The 15,952-nt window shown below is 35.8% G+C and overlaps 1 protein-coding gene across 1 annotated transcript in view; it reads left to right on the top strand.

The window, feature by feature from the left end:
• Positions 1 to 15,952, top strand: part of LOC145297701 (uncharacterized) — a 246,704-nt gene that overhangs the window by 199,687 nt on the left and 31,065 nt on the right. Inside the window, exon 3 of the mRNA XM_080143901.1 lies at positions 14,656 to 14,815. Coding sequence (XP_080000027.1) covers positions 14,656 to 14,815 — 160 coding nt within the window. The remainder of the gene's footprint in view (positions 1 to 14,655; positions 14,816 to 15,952) is intronic.

Genomic DNA, 15,952 nt, shown 5'->3' with positions numbered 1-15,952 from the left:
ATCATAAAGCAATGTGTCTCCGTTGCGTTTACTATTTGCTTAAATAAAAATGCTGCCTAAATATACTAATTTCAAATATATATATATATATATATATATATATATATATATATGAGAGAGAGAGAGTAGTATGTGTGAACTATGGCTGAAAAGAGATAGTTTCCACGAAAATCAATGCATCCTGAACTCATTTGCCATTTGTTTCCCAACAAATTGTCAGCGAGGTTTTAGTGACGTGTACAAAAAGGCCGCCAAAGATAAACTTGACCTGATTTCGTAACCGGAAACAGACGAGTTTGCTGAAACGTTAACATAATTCCATGGGTGTTATTTGTGAGTAACAGTTTGAAAATAGGCCGACAAACCACAGAGTGAGTTTCCTTCCAAATATTAACATGGTTCTTAAATGTCTTTTTATGAATCATGAGAAAAAAATGTTGACAATATGTAAATACGTAACCAAATAACAGCTTTCTAACTTAAACGAAAATTAGAATGAACGCATCTTTTAAAAGCCTTCTTAAAGCGAAGGGAAGATTGTATATATATATATATATATATATATATATATATATATATATATATATATATAATGTGTGTGTAATATACTGAGTTCGTGTAATTCAGTTAATTTTCATATACCAATAGGTTTTAAGCAAAAAATGGTTGACTTAAGGATTAAACTACAAAATTATCTCATTTCATAATTGAGCATTAATATACTGAGTGTGCAAAATCAAGACTTCAAGACAAGGTGTGGATGGCAACAAAAAGTGTATTTCATTTTACATTAAAATTGTTTCAATGTCTAGTTCGACAATTTCAAGCATTACATCGTTTGAAAATTTTCAAAACCAGCATTTCTTCAGACTTTATGAATAAACACACTTTAGGCAATGTAGCATTTTTTCAATAGAAAGAAAAAAAGGTGGGGGGGCTCCCTAACGAGAAATGCATGCGAGAAACATTTACCTTGGTTGTGGTTACGGAAAAGACAATTTAAATATTGATGTATCGCCTAATTTTCGTATCCTTATTTAAGAACAGAGTTATGTGAATTTTTACGAGGAGCCCTAAGCCATTAAAAATTTTTTTTTTTTTTAATATATCCCATTTGTTGGATTTCTAAATTCCTTTATTTCCCAATGATTGATTTTTTGTAAAAGTTTGGTATCTGTATTTATATTAGGGCCGTAACAACCTTGTAAAGATATTACGATTAGTTTTAGTTTCGTATAAGTGGCAAGTAATGTTTATATATTATCGTTCTATTGGTACATGGATTAAATACCATTTCAGGTTTAGAATTTGATTGAATATGAGAATAAAGTAAAATGGGTGTATTAAATATATATAAACCTTGTAGGACATTTCGGGTGAAGTGTTCTAATCTATTTACTGTCTGAAGATTCAGTTATTTTACTTGAAAGATGTTTTTATGTCGTTGCTTAGGATGATTTGAAGGGAGATAATCCAATTAAGTTAAGTACTGCTAGTTAATTCTGTTTGCAATGGATTAACAGCCCCTCAAGTTGCTGATTTAATTTTTAATAATAACTAGATAAATTGCTGAGTTATTTTATTGATTTGAGGAGGGTGTTACTTATTTTACCGTTAATACTGCTACGACTGCATACAAGAATGATTGCCGTTATGGAGAATCTGATGATGTGAATGACTATTTGACCCCCAAATCTTTTCTTTTTCTTTTTTTTTTTTTTTAGATACACATCTAGGGTTGTGTCGATTAAAAAATATCAACTTTGTGGATGTCTGGTGTGTATTTTTCAAGTTTTAGCTGGACGTATAAGCATTTTCCTTTACATAATAGAATTATCACTTTATGTCTATTGGGCGATACTGTAAAATACTCAACAAAATAGCAACAAATAAGGTATAAAGCATCCTAGGGGTGCCACTATGTATTAAAGAGTAAATACGACAATATTACTTTTGATAATTCTAACAATCTTCCTTGGTGTTCGCATATTAGGTCAATTGCTCTTCCTGCTTCTCGTAAAATACTTTCTCTCTATCGCTCCAAACGCTTTCTCGCACCTGAGTCTATTCTCTATCTGTAACATAGCGTGGCGTTCCATTTCAACCACTCTGACCCGCACATTGTCCAGTAACGTCGCAAATGAACAAACAAAAAAATAAATAAATAAATAAGAATCCGACTCAGTATTTTTTTTAAGTGTAAATGAAATGCATTTATTTATGGTACTTTCAAAACAACGCATTTCATTATCTTTCAAGTCTTTTCGCGCACACGTGTTTTACACTGCTGTGCCATACAACGTGTGCTTTTTAAAAGACTCTGTCCCCGCCACCTGATGGCGACCTTAGCCAGCGCTTTCTCGCCCTCGACTTCACACGTCCATCTTCCACGACAGATTTTGCTTCTCTTCTCTCGACCACGTGTTGTCATTTTTTCTTTTTCTTTCCTTCTTCTTCCTGTGACGTCTGCGCATGCACACTTGTCAATTGGCATACGTGCTTTTACTGCTGATGCTAATAATTTCGCTAGCCAGCTATCCTACGGCAACTGCTGATTTTCTCATACACGCCCATATGCACTATGCTACCAAGAGAGCGCATCGCTTCGTTACATATACCAATCTACTGTCTGACCGTGTATGAAATACTGTTTTCATTTTTGGGTCAGTAAATCCCATTGAGTCTTTATAAAGTTCTTTCTATTTGGTGGAAATAGACCGGTGTTGGCATTTCACACCACGCATCTGCTTGAATTTTCCCTTGAAGCAAGGGTCCCTATTTACTTACACCCCAACCACTACCACGAGGGCAGAGTTAAACACAAGGTTGATTTTTTTATACAGGGAAAATCTAGCACCTTCCGAAGAAAGAGCAAGATGGATTGAAACACAAATAACAATTACTTGTCCAGAAGTACTTTTCTAAAACTAGAGGAGAAAAAAGCCATCTCCTTTCTTAACACCGAGCATACCGTTCGAGGATCCGCGTTCGATAGAAGGTACGACAGAGTCTGGGCCATTGTGACAGCAGTGGTATATTTTCTGTCCAGCTATGCAGTTTTGTTTATCTCTAAAACGTCCATCCTCCTATGTCTTATCTTCTCGCTTTGGGAAGCGGTTAGTTTATAGATTACTTTATAAGACGCACTCACAGCGGAATTCCGATAGTGCTACTCAGGTAACTTTAAGGGGGCCTAGAATGCAACATTTGCACCTACGTTTTTTGTTTGTTTTTTTTGTTTTTTTTACTCACGTTCAAGACATGGTGCAACTTTGACGTAAGGGGATACTATTTAGGACCATGCTGAGGAAATATTAGCAAAGTATTTGTTCACGTTACATTTAAACTTCTGCATATCAGTACAGTCAAGGAAGCAGCTAGCAGAAAGAGAATTTCAAAGTCTAACTGAAGAAACTATTAAAATAGCAAGCTTTCTGGCATTTAGAGATCTCAACAGTGAAGTCCTTTTCTACATCTTCCCACGGTAGGAGGGATGTAAATACCCTGATAAAATTCACTGGTCGAGGACAAAAAAGATTAAGTGTAGTATTAGCACATATAGTAAACTTTGCTTCACACCAAAAGGTCAAGCTTTACTATCGATTCGTTCAAACAATATAAGATATTATCTATGATATAATTCTAACTTGTCTGTTTAAATGCGCGTACGTATGTATGTATGTATGTATGCCTACAACTTTCGACAGAGGTAACGGATTTTCACGAGATCGATATTATTTTGAAGCTTGACGTCTCGAACGACAAATATCGAAAACTTGGCTAAAAACATTAATTCTTCACCCTCAACTGGGCACTTTTCTACAAGGAGGGGTCGATTTTTTGCGAGCTATTTTTGCAAGTCATCGTATCGGTTGGATTGATTTTGCCTAATTTTAACGTTCTGAACTTCCGGTCGGGTCATAGAATAGCGGTAAAACGTCAGATTTTCTTTCACTTTCTTTTCCACCTTCGTGCCTGTCTACCTGGCTATTACCACTTTTTTTTTTTTTGCTCAACACAAACCTCCAAATACCCGGAATAATCTTTGAATAAAGGGAGACTACCAACAGTATATGTAGTGTAATCAGAACATCGATAACACGTTCTGGCTGATCGCTCAAAAAACTGTTTTAGTGGCAGTGAAATTATCATGTTCTCATGGTTTTATTTGAATTAAACGAGGTTTTTTGGTAATCAGTTGCCTGAAAATCGACGTTGCAACTGTACTACTATTACTACTAATAATAATGTTTATAAACATATGTAGGTTTAAAAGATATTGCCTAGAATTGCATCAACCTGCCATAAAGGATGACACATGTAATAACGTTAAGAATACTCGTTATTATTATTAAGCAAGTCTAAACAACGTTTCTTTTTAGCTAAATTTCAAATTTTTTTTTTTTTTTTTTTTTCGTGGGAGAAAGTAAAATCCCCCAAGAATGGAAGGCCACCTAATATTTCAAATGATATTTCAAAAGTGCAAATATTATGTCATGTAGGCCACCTGTGGCCCCAGAAAAGATAAACCGTTCGCAATCAACACTTTAACTGATTTCCATGATTGAGAAATTTTTATATCTCCGACGGAAAATAATTAATAAAAAAAAAGTGAAGCATACATGGTTTGCCATGAGTGCACAGTGAACGAGACATGAAAAAATGACTAAGTTCAGCATTTGCGCCCCCCATTTAGTCCCAAAAGTCCTCAGGCAACGTCAAATCCTGGTGAAAATGAAAAAACGGGGCAGTTTTGGGTCTTAACATCTGTAAATTTGAGTTCTGCATCATGCAAAAAAAAAAATGACTAAGTCCATCATTTGCCCCCTCCACATTTAGACCCAAAAGTCCCTAGGGCCTTAACATATTTAAATTTGAGTTTAGCACCATGCAAAACTGCTAAATAGACATACACAGAAAATTTGGGACAAATATGGTAAAATAGTCCCAAAAATTGAGTGTTTTTATTAGCCCTAAAAGAGACACTGGCACACCCAAGAGTTATCGTGAAGTATAGACAAACAAAATTATATAGAAATCAGTTAGTTACAACTTTTCAGAAAGTTTTATAAAAATCCAAGACATCAATATTTTTTTTTTTTAATAAGAACAAAAGTGTTAATTTTAGCCATTTTAACCCGAAAGGCACCCCTAAGAGGGCGGGGACAACCGGAGTTTTCCCGGAAAATCCGTTCTGTTACTTTTTTTACTCATATCATGTTTAATGTTTGTGCAAAATTTCAAAAAATTCAAAGTCGTAGTTATTGAGAAAAGTGCCGACAAACGAACAGACGAATGGACAAGGGTGAATTTACGGGTCCACCCTCCTTTTGTCGGGGGACCAAAAAAAAAATAAATAAATAAATAAATAAAATAAACGCTTGAAATAACGTTATATCGTTGAAGGCTCGTTCATTCATCTCTTTAAATCATTTTTTATTTACTTTTTTATTCAGTTTGTTTGACCGTTCCACTTTTCTCGGAAACTACTGTGTCGATCTGATTGAAATTTTATGTGGACGTTTGTTATAAGGTGCAGCGAACTAAGTATCATAGTATACGTTTAATGAGTTTAGAGGGTAGTATTTAATGCAAAAATGAACACAGGTTTAACCATATTAAATCATCAATTTGGCATAAAACACTTCTCCTAAGCCAACGGGCTATAACTTTTGCCCTTTCTAACGGACAAAAAGTCTAGTTTTTAATGTCTTTTTATGTTTTCAATCTTATTCTTCATTAACGAGGGGAGGGACTTTGCTCAGGTGTAAAATACGCTTAAATATGATATTTTAATTGGTCCAGATTTCGTATATATTATTATAGAGTCGTGATTTCAAAAGAAAAAAAGAGTGTTTAGGTGCCATCTGCTAGAATCGAAACCGAAACTGTAGTATTCAAAGCTGGTGATGTACCAACGTAACACGCATATATACCGATTAAATATTAAAAATAAATGGATGTACAAAATGTTTAACGATTGTTTTTCAATTTTGACCAATTTTTGACTCCTTACAAACGATTGTAACCGGCTAAAGACCCATAAAAGAACGGCCCGTAAAAAATTCAATCATTTGAGGTCCCATGAGCTGCTCTGCGACTTTTAGTTTCGGAAAAGAAGATAATTTGAAAATATGGAGACAGACAAACAGACATATAGCCTTTTATATATTAGATTTCTCGAGTTTTCCACTAAATAATGAATTAGACCATCTATAAAAATGTGAGTTTTGTATTACTGTACACATAGATTCGAAAAAATTGTCAAAAAACTAATATATAATAAATATTATCAAAGGCAAGATAAGTTACTTTTCTACCAAACTGGATATATTTTTTATATAGTTTTTATTCAATGTAACATGTTTATTCAGCTCGAAAAACCTACAGTGTTTACCGATGTATTGGAAAATTCAAGATGGCGCCTGACTCTCTTTAACACGGTAAGTTTGGGAAAAGGTGTTATGAATAAAAAAAAAACTAGACAAAATACTGTTAAAAATCCACCGAATATATGTCAACTTATGTCACGGTAACATATTGAGCGAGTTTTTAACAGTATTTTGTCTAGTTTTTTATTTCTAACACCTTTTTCCAAACTTACCGTGTTAAAGAGAGTCAGGCGCCATCTTGAATTTCCCAATACATCGGTAAACACTGTATGTTTTTCGAGCTGAATAAACATGTTATATTGAATAAAAACACGAAAAATATATCCAGTTTGGTAGAAAGGTAACTTATCTTTCCTTTGATAACATTTATTTGTTATATATTTGTTTTTTGTCAACTTTTTCGAATCTATGTGTACAGTAATACAAACCCAAAATGTGGATATAATATCAAAAGTTGAATATAAAATAGCTAAAGTTAATGTTAAAAAGCAGTCGAAAGAAATAGACATGTGTGCAGATTTTGTTGTGCCGTTAAATGAAGATCCTTTTAGTCCACAAAAGACTTCTTTTTTTTTCTTTTTTTTTCTTTTTTTTTTTTTTTTTGCAAAACTCAATAACGGACATATGTTTTTGCAGCTTGAATTGATCGAAGTTAACGAATTCAGATAGATGACGAATTTGTAAAAATTCTTCCCATTAACGGACTTGAAAAATTTATTAGGTTGTCTTTACAGATTGGATTAACAGAAATTGGCAATCGCCCTTCTGTCAATCGTATGTCTGGCGTCATTTCCGGCTAATTTTGATCACTTTCTGTTCTCACGAACTTCCAGCTTATTTAATGCATTAACCTCATGACCTCTTCGTGTCTGTAGTGCTTCTAGATTAGGTTGCCTAAAGATACCGGCTTTCTGACCTTAAATGCAACAAATATTGATGTTATTTTATTTATTTGTTTTTACAAAACTCAATCATGTTCTGCAAAGTCAAAAATAAAACCAGTTTTCCTTTCTGAATTTTTTTAGATGAAGATTCGTTATTCGTATTATTTGGATTCTTCATCTTTAGTATTATTTTGGTGAAAATGGCACTCGAGATGAGAACAGTAGTCCGAAGAATCCAAATAATACAAATGATTTTCCTCTACAAAACAACTAAACATCATGGATACATATTTGAAGCATAAAATCTTTTTTTTCCAAAATTACTGAATTCGGCATTAAATAACATGAAAAGGCTTGATATGCGCAAAAACAAAACCACCAAACCAAACTAAACATCGTGTATGGGCTTGATCTTTACTCCTGACCTGAAATGGAACACGTATATCAAATTCATTGCCAAGGTCGCTGGAAAAATGGTGAGATCCTTCTATCGATCCAGTAGATATTTCACTCCTGATGCAATTCTCTACCTATATAAAGCCAGGTACGGCCAACGATGGAGTACCGTTGCCACATTTGGCCAGGAGTTGCTAGAAGCAGCTTATCCTGCCTTAACAGAGTTCAAAATAGACTTCGTAGCTTAGTGGGAGATGCAACCTCTTTCCCACAGAAGAGACGTTGCGGGCTTGCCTCTGCTTTATCGTTTTTTTCATGGCAAGTGCTCAGCTGAGCTTAAATCTATGGTCCCCCCCCTCGCCAAACTTTCACGAAAAACACTCGTCTAGCCAAAACCACTATCAATAATTTCCCACACTCTTTATCTGTGCCTAAACCTTAAAGTAGATTCGATGAACAAAGCTTCTTTTTTAGAACTGCACGCCTGTGGAACTCTCTTCCGATTGACTGCTTTCCAGCTGACTACAATCTGATTGTATTCAAGTCCAACGTAAACAAGTTCTTGATGAACCGTCCCCCTAAGTAATCCAATTTACAAAATTCCACTACTTATGTTTACTACGCTATAATCACATTGACTAATGTTTCTTTTTTTTTTAATTACATTTTCACCTCAAACAAGGCACATTGCCACTTGGGTGTAAAGGGATATTATCAGGGACATAAGCTACTGGGTACTATCTGGGGAGTTGGGCAGCAAGATGTCAGTTCACGTTACACTTGAACTTCTGCATGTCACTACAGTTGTGGAAGCAGGGACCCGGAATGGAATTCCAAAGTCTAGCGGTTCTGGGGAAGAAACTACCGAATTGGAAAGCTCTCTTATATCTAGAGATCTCTACTGTGTAGGAGTGGGGTTTAGCTGTTTGTCGGGTTTGTCTAGGGTATTTATGTCGTGGGGGCACAAGTTCTTGCAGTTCGTCAGAGCATTCACCATTAAGAACAACACGCATCACTTCTAGATCTGTTTCTGACCACAGTTCCCGACGATTGTATGTATACACATTAACCCTTATCCTCGAGTGGCCTCCTGGCCTTAACAAGTGGTGATTCCTGTGTAAAAAAAAAACTTAAAGCATGAACGACTTTTTCCAAAATTACTGGATTCAGCATTAACCCGAAAAGATTAATATACCGTAAAACAAAACAATCAATCTTCGTGACTCTTCTCTAGAACCCACCCTGTTTACAGATCCATCTGAACAAACATATTTTAACTAATAGTTATTTTAGTAACATCATCGTTTGGCCGCTCTCGGGGCTGGAGCGATAAAATGTCCACTTCAAGTGGACACGCTTTACTTAGATTTGTTTTTTATGTCGTTCATTTGCTCACTGTTGCTGGGGTCTCTTTATCTTTGTGAATTTATGGTATTTGAGATGCGAGACAAGATAATGTGATACAAAGATAAAGTATGTTGTCGGTTCTCGAAATAGAGACTTTGGCTAGACACGGGTCAATTACCTCCTGGATTCTGAAATGGATACACCAGCTGCGAATGGGATGGAGATAGTCACTTAACTGTTGTTAAGCAACGTTCATTCATTTCGAACAAATCGGATGTTTATTGTTGACATTCGTTTCCACGTTATCTTTCCAGTTAGAATTCTTGGTCACTTGTGCACTGCTAGGATGGATTCACTTTTTTGTTTTCAGTTTGTATATGAGAAGAGTGCACAGCAGGGGCAGACAAATGCAATTTCAGGACCAAAAATAAATACGTGTTATTTCCCCTCCCCCCTTTTTTTCTGTTGAGGAAGTTATTTTTTAATAAATATATATAAAAAAATTATAACACAAAATTCTAAATCTAAACGCAAGTTCCATGAACAAAGCTTCTTTCCTAAAACTGTTCGGCTATGGAACTCTGTTACGGTAGCCTACTTTCCAGCTGACTAAAATATGGTCGTCTTTAAGACCAATGCAAACAAATTCTTGTTGAACCGTTCCCTTAAGCATTCAATTTCTACTCAATTTCCATCACTGTAGACGCATTAACCCTATATCCTCGAGTGACCTTTACTGTAAAACAAAAGTAAAAATTACCTCAATCTAGAAATATTTTTCCTTCACTGACCGAGGTCAGAAACTATAAAATATATAATAAGACCAGATAATACACTTTTCTTTCGGCGAAATAAATTCCATAATTTAAAGGCAGCAAAATAATATTCACTCAACCAGTGAACGTTGTTGGTTGTCCATGACACAGCGTGGTCCTCATTTACTTGAATCCTTTCGAAGGCAGACATAGATACGTGGTTGGTTATTAATGTAAGAAAATCCACCTCTCCTCACCCAGCACTCTGGATTAAAACAAAAATAAAATTTCCTCAGTCTGGTAGGATTTTCTCATTCATTGACAGAAAACACTTTGTTCCTAGTCAAAATGCGTGGCCGGATGCATCAGCGTGTTCGTGCGCCACGGTCGAACATTTGTTAATTCCAAACTTATGATAAATTTAGCCTGTGTACCCGGCGTTGCCCGGGTGTTTGGAGGTGTGTGTTGAGCAAAAAAAAAGAAAAAAGTGGTAGTAGGCAGGCAGGCTCGAACCCGTACCGCGAAGGAGGAAAAAAATGTGACGTCTTTGCTGTTGCGCTTATCGCTAAACAGGAAGTGACGTATATTTAAATTAAGGCTACTCAATCGAAAAGAGAGGATGACTTTCGAAAATATCGGCGAAAAAAAGCAACCCCACCCTGTAGAAAAGTGCCGAGTTTAGGGTGAAGGAATTAATGCTTTTAGCCACTTTTTCGATATTTGTCACCCGAAGGGTCAGGCTTTAAAACGATACTTATCTCGTGAAAATCCGTCGCCTCTGTCGAAAGTTTTAGGCAGACATAAAAACATACATACATACATACATTTAAACAGACATGTGAGATTTGTATTATAGACTAGCTAGAGTAACCGGCGTTTCCCGGGTATTTGGAGGTGTGTGTTGAGCAAAAAAAAAAAAAAAAAGTGGTAGTAGGCAGGCAAGCTCAAACCCATACCGCTAAGGAGGAAGAGAACGTGGAAAAAATGTGACATCTTTGCTGTTGCGCCCATCGCCAAACCGGAAGTGGCGAAAGTTTAAATTAAGGCTAGACAATCAAAAAGAGAGGATGACTTCGAAAATATCGGTGAAAAAACGAACCCTCCCTGTAGAAAAGTACCCAGTTGAGGATAGAAATTAATGTTTTTAGCTAATTTTTCGATATTTTTAAGTCCAAAGGGTCGAGCTTCAAAACGATACCGATGTGAAAATCCGTTTTAGGCAGACATGCATACATACATTTAAACAGACAGGTGAGATTTATATTATAGACTAGCCTGGGTGCCCGGCGTCGCCCGGGTATTTGGAGGAGTGTGTTGAGCAAAAAAAAAAAAAAGTGGTAGAAGGCAGACGGGCTCGAACCCGTACCGCAAAGGAGGAAAAGAACGTGAAACAAAACGTGACGTCTTGGCTGTTGCGTTCATCGCCAAACTGGAAGTGGTGAAGGTTTGAATTAAAGCTAGTCAATCGAACAGAGGGGATGACTTTCGAAAATATCGGCGAAAAAAGAGACCTGTGCCGAGTTGAGGGTGAAGGAATTAATATTTTGAGCCAATTTTTCGATATGTGTCGTCAGAAAGGGCCGAGCTTCAAAGGGATACCGATATCGTGAAAATTCGTCGCCTCTATCGAAAGTTTTAGGCATTCATACATACATACATACATACATTTAAACAGACAGGTGAGATTTCTATCATAGATGATCGCGGATCTCATTTGGAGTTTTGATAGATGTCATCAGGACACATCCTTCCACAAAACCTGCAATCAAAACTATTGTTTAAAACTACCATGAGAGCTATTAATCCATAACAATATGAAATCTACTTTAAGATAATATATAGAATTGTTAAGCGTATCTATAAATGTGTAGTTGTAACTGCGACCTTTTCTATAGCTCTAACAATCGTCGTAGAGGTACTGTCTCTCTCTCTCTCTCTCTCTCTCTCTCTCTCTCTTTCTCTCTCTCTCTCTCTCTCTTTCTCTCTCTCTCTTTCTCTTCTTTCTCTCTCTCTCTTTCTCTTCTTTCTCTCTCTCTCTTTCTTCTTTCTTTCGCTTTCTTCTTTCTTATTTCTTTCTCCTTTCTCTCGTCTCGCTCCTCTTTCTTTTCTCTTTCTTCCTCTTCTCTCTTTTCCTTTTCTTTTCTCTTTTTTCTTTCTTTCTTTCTTTTTCTTTCTGTTTCTTTCTATTTTCTCTTTCTTTCTTTTCTCTCTTTCTTTCTCTGTCTTTCTCTATCTCTCTTTCTTTCCCTCTTTTTTCTCTCTTTATTTCATCCTCGTGATCAGTCATCTGACGTTTACACTCTTAAATCGAACCTAATCGATCTTTGGCCTTGATTTAAAACGAAAAACTTTATAATTTTGTTTTTAATTGTTGGTAGTTTTCAAATAAAAAAAAATTAAGAAAATTACGGATCAAAAGGAAAGTTGTTCATCATCGTAATTGAAGAATGAAGAACACCATGAGAAGATTGAATATGGTAAATAAAATGAATAAAGTTTTATTAATTATGAAGGCGATTTATGACAAATATTTATTGATATTAAATTTGAAGACAACCATATTTTACTCAGAAAGGAAACAGTCTCGATGTAACATATTTTACATATGCGAGTTTCTTTGAAAGAAACTCTGTTCATGGAAATTTTTTGAGTGAGCTATCTTTATAAAAATAAGGAATGAAAACACTAAAGCCGTTAACACCAGTAGTAAAGAAGTAAATAATTAGTTAAGTGAATATTAGTCTCTCTCTCTCTCTCTCTCTCTCTCTCTCTCTCTCTCTTTCTCTCCCTCTGTTTTCTTCAAATATAACCTTGAAGAAAACTCGTCAAACGTTTCCTTGCGTCCCCTTTATTCATAATAAACGCTTATTTCTATAGCAACCACGAGCGACGGGGAAAAGTGACTATAGTAAAGAGACCCCGTATAAACATTCTATGCATATATAAAATCCTTTATTTTATTTTTGAAAATATAACAATATAGTAAAATAAGAATAAAGTAAGTAATTAAGAAAACTACGCAGTTTTCACTGTGTGCTTTTTTTACAAAGGAGTCACCACTTATCAAGGCCAGAGGCCACTCGAGGATAAGTGTTAATATCATCTATGGGGCAATGTCGTAGTAACTGTTAGTGGAAATGTAGTAAATTGGATTACTTAAGAGGAACTGCTCATCAAGAACTTGTTTACGTTGGATTTGAAGACGACCATATTATAGTCAGTCGGAAAGTAGGCAAATGGGATAGAGTTCCACGGGTGAGCAGTTCTAAGAAAGAAGCTTTGTCCATGGAATCTACGTTTAGGTTTAGGCACAGATAAAGAGTAGGACAAATTATTGATAGTGTTTTTAGGACCAAAAATTATTTAGTGTCCTATTTATAGGACACTGGGATTCATTGTATCACATAAATATAAGGAGATATAAATTTATGCATAAATTTTCAGTATTTACTTCAACAGTGTAAGTAAGTAGAGCTAGGTAGTAAGTTATGAAAATATATATGGCAATTAAGCTACACAAAATATTTCGCGTTTCATCCTCGTGAGAGTTCCTCAGGCTCACGTCTGAGAACTTTTGGGGTTAAATGGGAGGGAGGCAAATGCTGAACTTAGTCATTTTTTATGCCTCGTTCACTGTGCACTCACGGGGGACCACGCATGCTTCACTTGTTTTCTTTTAAAATCACTACTACATATTGGGTACAATATAATAACAGAGTATTAGCTCTACAATAATAAATCTGAAATGTGTATTAATTAAAATATCATATTTAAGTGTATTTTACGACCGGACAACGCCGGGCGGCTGCTAGTACATAATAAAACTACTTATTGCATAATTACTATAAAAAAAGGACAAAATTCATCTATAGTCATCAATTTCTCTCAAAGATCCTATTTACAATGCCTTCCCAACGGGACAGAGTTAGACACCAGGGTCATTTTTTTAACGTGGAGGAAATGAACAAAAAAATTGTCTCAGTCGTGTAGGATTTCTCCTTCACTGAGAGAGGACAAAAATTGAAGTGCAGTATCTGGAGAACAGATACTACACTTTGAGGTATTCAATCTTTTATTCACATTAAAATGAAATTAAATACAACTTATGAACAAAAAATTTAGGCATAAGGCCAACTCAAAAAGGTGGGGGAGGCTGGTGAGGTTGGTTGGTCAATCTTTTTGGAACTTAAACAAAAAATATTTCTCTTAGGTTGCATCTTTTACCGTGTTTACCATTTCGTAATGTGGGGGGGGTGTTCCTACTTAAACCCAATTTTAAAACATTTTTTCATTGACATGAAAATACAAAAAAGATCACAATAATAAAAAATATTTGATTTATGTCGAGGGTGTGGGGAAGAAAAAATAAAAGTGTGGTTATTAAGACTCTCCCTACTCCATCTAAATTGATAGACTGCCTGTTTCACTCTGGTTTGTAAAGGAACCAGGGTTTCGCGGCCAACCTCTAAGTGGGAGGGGGCGTGTCCTCTGTATGGGCAGGAAAAGATTTTCTCTCAGAGAGTTGTAAAATCCCTCTTAAAAAGATGGTAACATTTGATGTAATTCTTTTTATTCGATGATGTATGAACTTGTATAAATGAGTCTTGCCTTAGTAAGCCATTACGGAAACTGCAATGTAATTCTTCGTGTAAACAACTTGCTTCTTTACTATATGTAAATATTATCTTGAATGTATACTCTTTGATTCCTAAAAAAAAAAAAAAAAAAAAAACAATCGCATGTACTCGGTGTCCTATTTATAAGGAGAGTCAATATTTTGCTTTCTAAATAATGAAAAAAAAAAAAAAAAAAAAAAAAGATACCCTGGGATTTAATAGATCAATTCAACTTGACATTTGCTTTTTCTCTTTTCTTTTTCAGCGCATTAAATAAACTCGGCAAATGCATACATCAAGCGAACCCTGTAAACGAATCGTTCGTGGTGAGTTTAACGGAGGAAAATCTTCTCACTCATATCGCCCTGTGCGATGGAAAGGCTGCTTCCTACATGGGATTACTCTACGAAGGAGAATGTCTGGCAGTAAGTTCCATTGATTCTTTCTGCTTGCATTTATTAATAACTAGCAGGGTAACCTGGTGTCGCCCGATGCTACTCTCCCCTCCCTGGATTTTACCCTTTCTTCTATCTTTGTCCAAAACATTCCTCTCTCTGAACACACACACACATGCATAACACATGCTTTTATAGATTACATGAGGAATGAGTTGGCATAAAGGAAATAACTTCTTGCAAAAAAGTTATTTCCCTTTAGTTAGTACAAACAGTTTCCCTTCCTGATGAAATCTGTGTCAGTTTAGAATCAAGAAATGGATATTTTTCCAAATTTTAAATATTATTCATCCGGGGCAACGGAAATCAATGTCGTACCAAATTTGTAGCTGTTTGTTTTATAGTTTTACAGTTTTAGTTGAACAAACAAACACACATACATGAACCTTGCCTTTTATATAATAGACTAACGGGGGTACCGGGCGTTGCCTGAGTGTGTCAAGGTGGTGTAATAAGGAACTCCGAAAAAAGTCGTAGTAGCAGGGGATCAAGACAGCCCGGGTGGAGAGGGGTGTTTAAAAAAAGTGATAGGCAGGCAGGCTCGAACCCGTAACACAAAGAAGAAAAAGGTTTTAAAAAAAACGTAATGTTTTAACCAATGCGTCCATGGCGAACCTCGAGCGTTGGAATTAATGCTAGTCAATCCAACGGAGATAATGACTTGCGAAAATGTCGACGAAAAAAAGCGACCCCTCTTTGTAGAAAACTGCCTAGCTGAGGGTGAAGGAATTAATGCTTCGGGTCAATTCTTCGATATTTGTCGTCCGAGATGTTGAACTTCAAAACGATACCGATCGCGTGAGGATCTGTCGCGTGTGTCGAAGGATTTTGGAAGACATACAAACATACGCGCACACACACATATACACACATTTTGACTTTTACATTATAGATGGGGATCTCTACCTGTCTGAAGCCGAAATTATATTCACACTTTCATTGCTGATCTTATCTATTGCTAATAGAAATTTGGTACTTCGGTCTGAGGTTGAAACTATACTATTACATCGAGGAGAAAATAAAAACTTCACTCCTCTATTTCACGTGCAAGCCATGCATCCTCCTGATTTAGAACTTTTGAAAATATCCCCGTTAGTGATCACACGG

This window comes from Euprymna scolopes, chromosome 18 (genome assembly GCF_053919585.1).
Source record: "Euprymna scolopes isolate OS-2025 chromosome 18, ASM5391958v1, whole genome shotgun sequence".
In the NCBI taxonomy this organism is placed as follows: Eukaryota; Metazoa; Mollusca; class Cephalopoda; order Sepiida; family Sepiolidae; genus Euprymna; species Euprymna scolopes.
The sequence above is the reverse complement of the archived record's forward strand: the minus strand, read 5'-3'. Positions and strand labels throughout refer to the sequence as shown.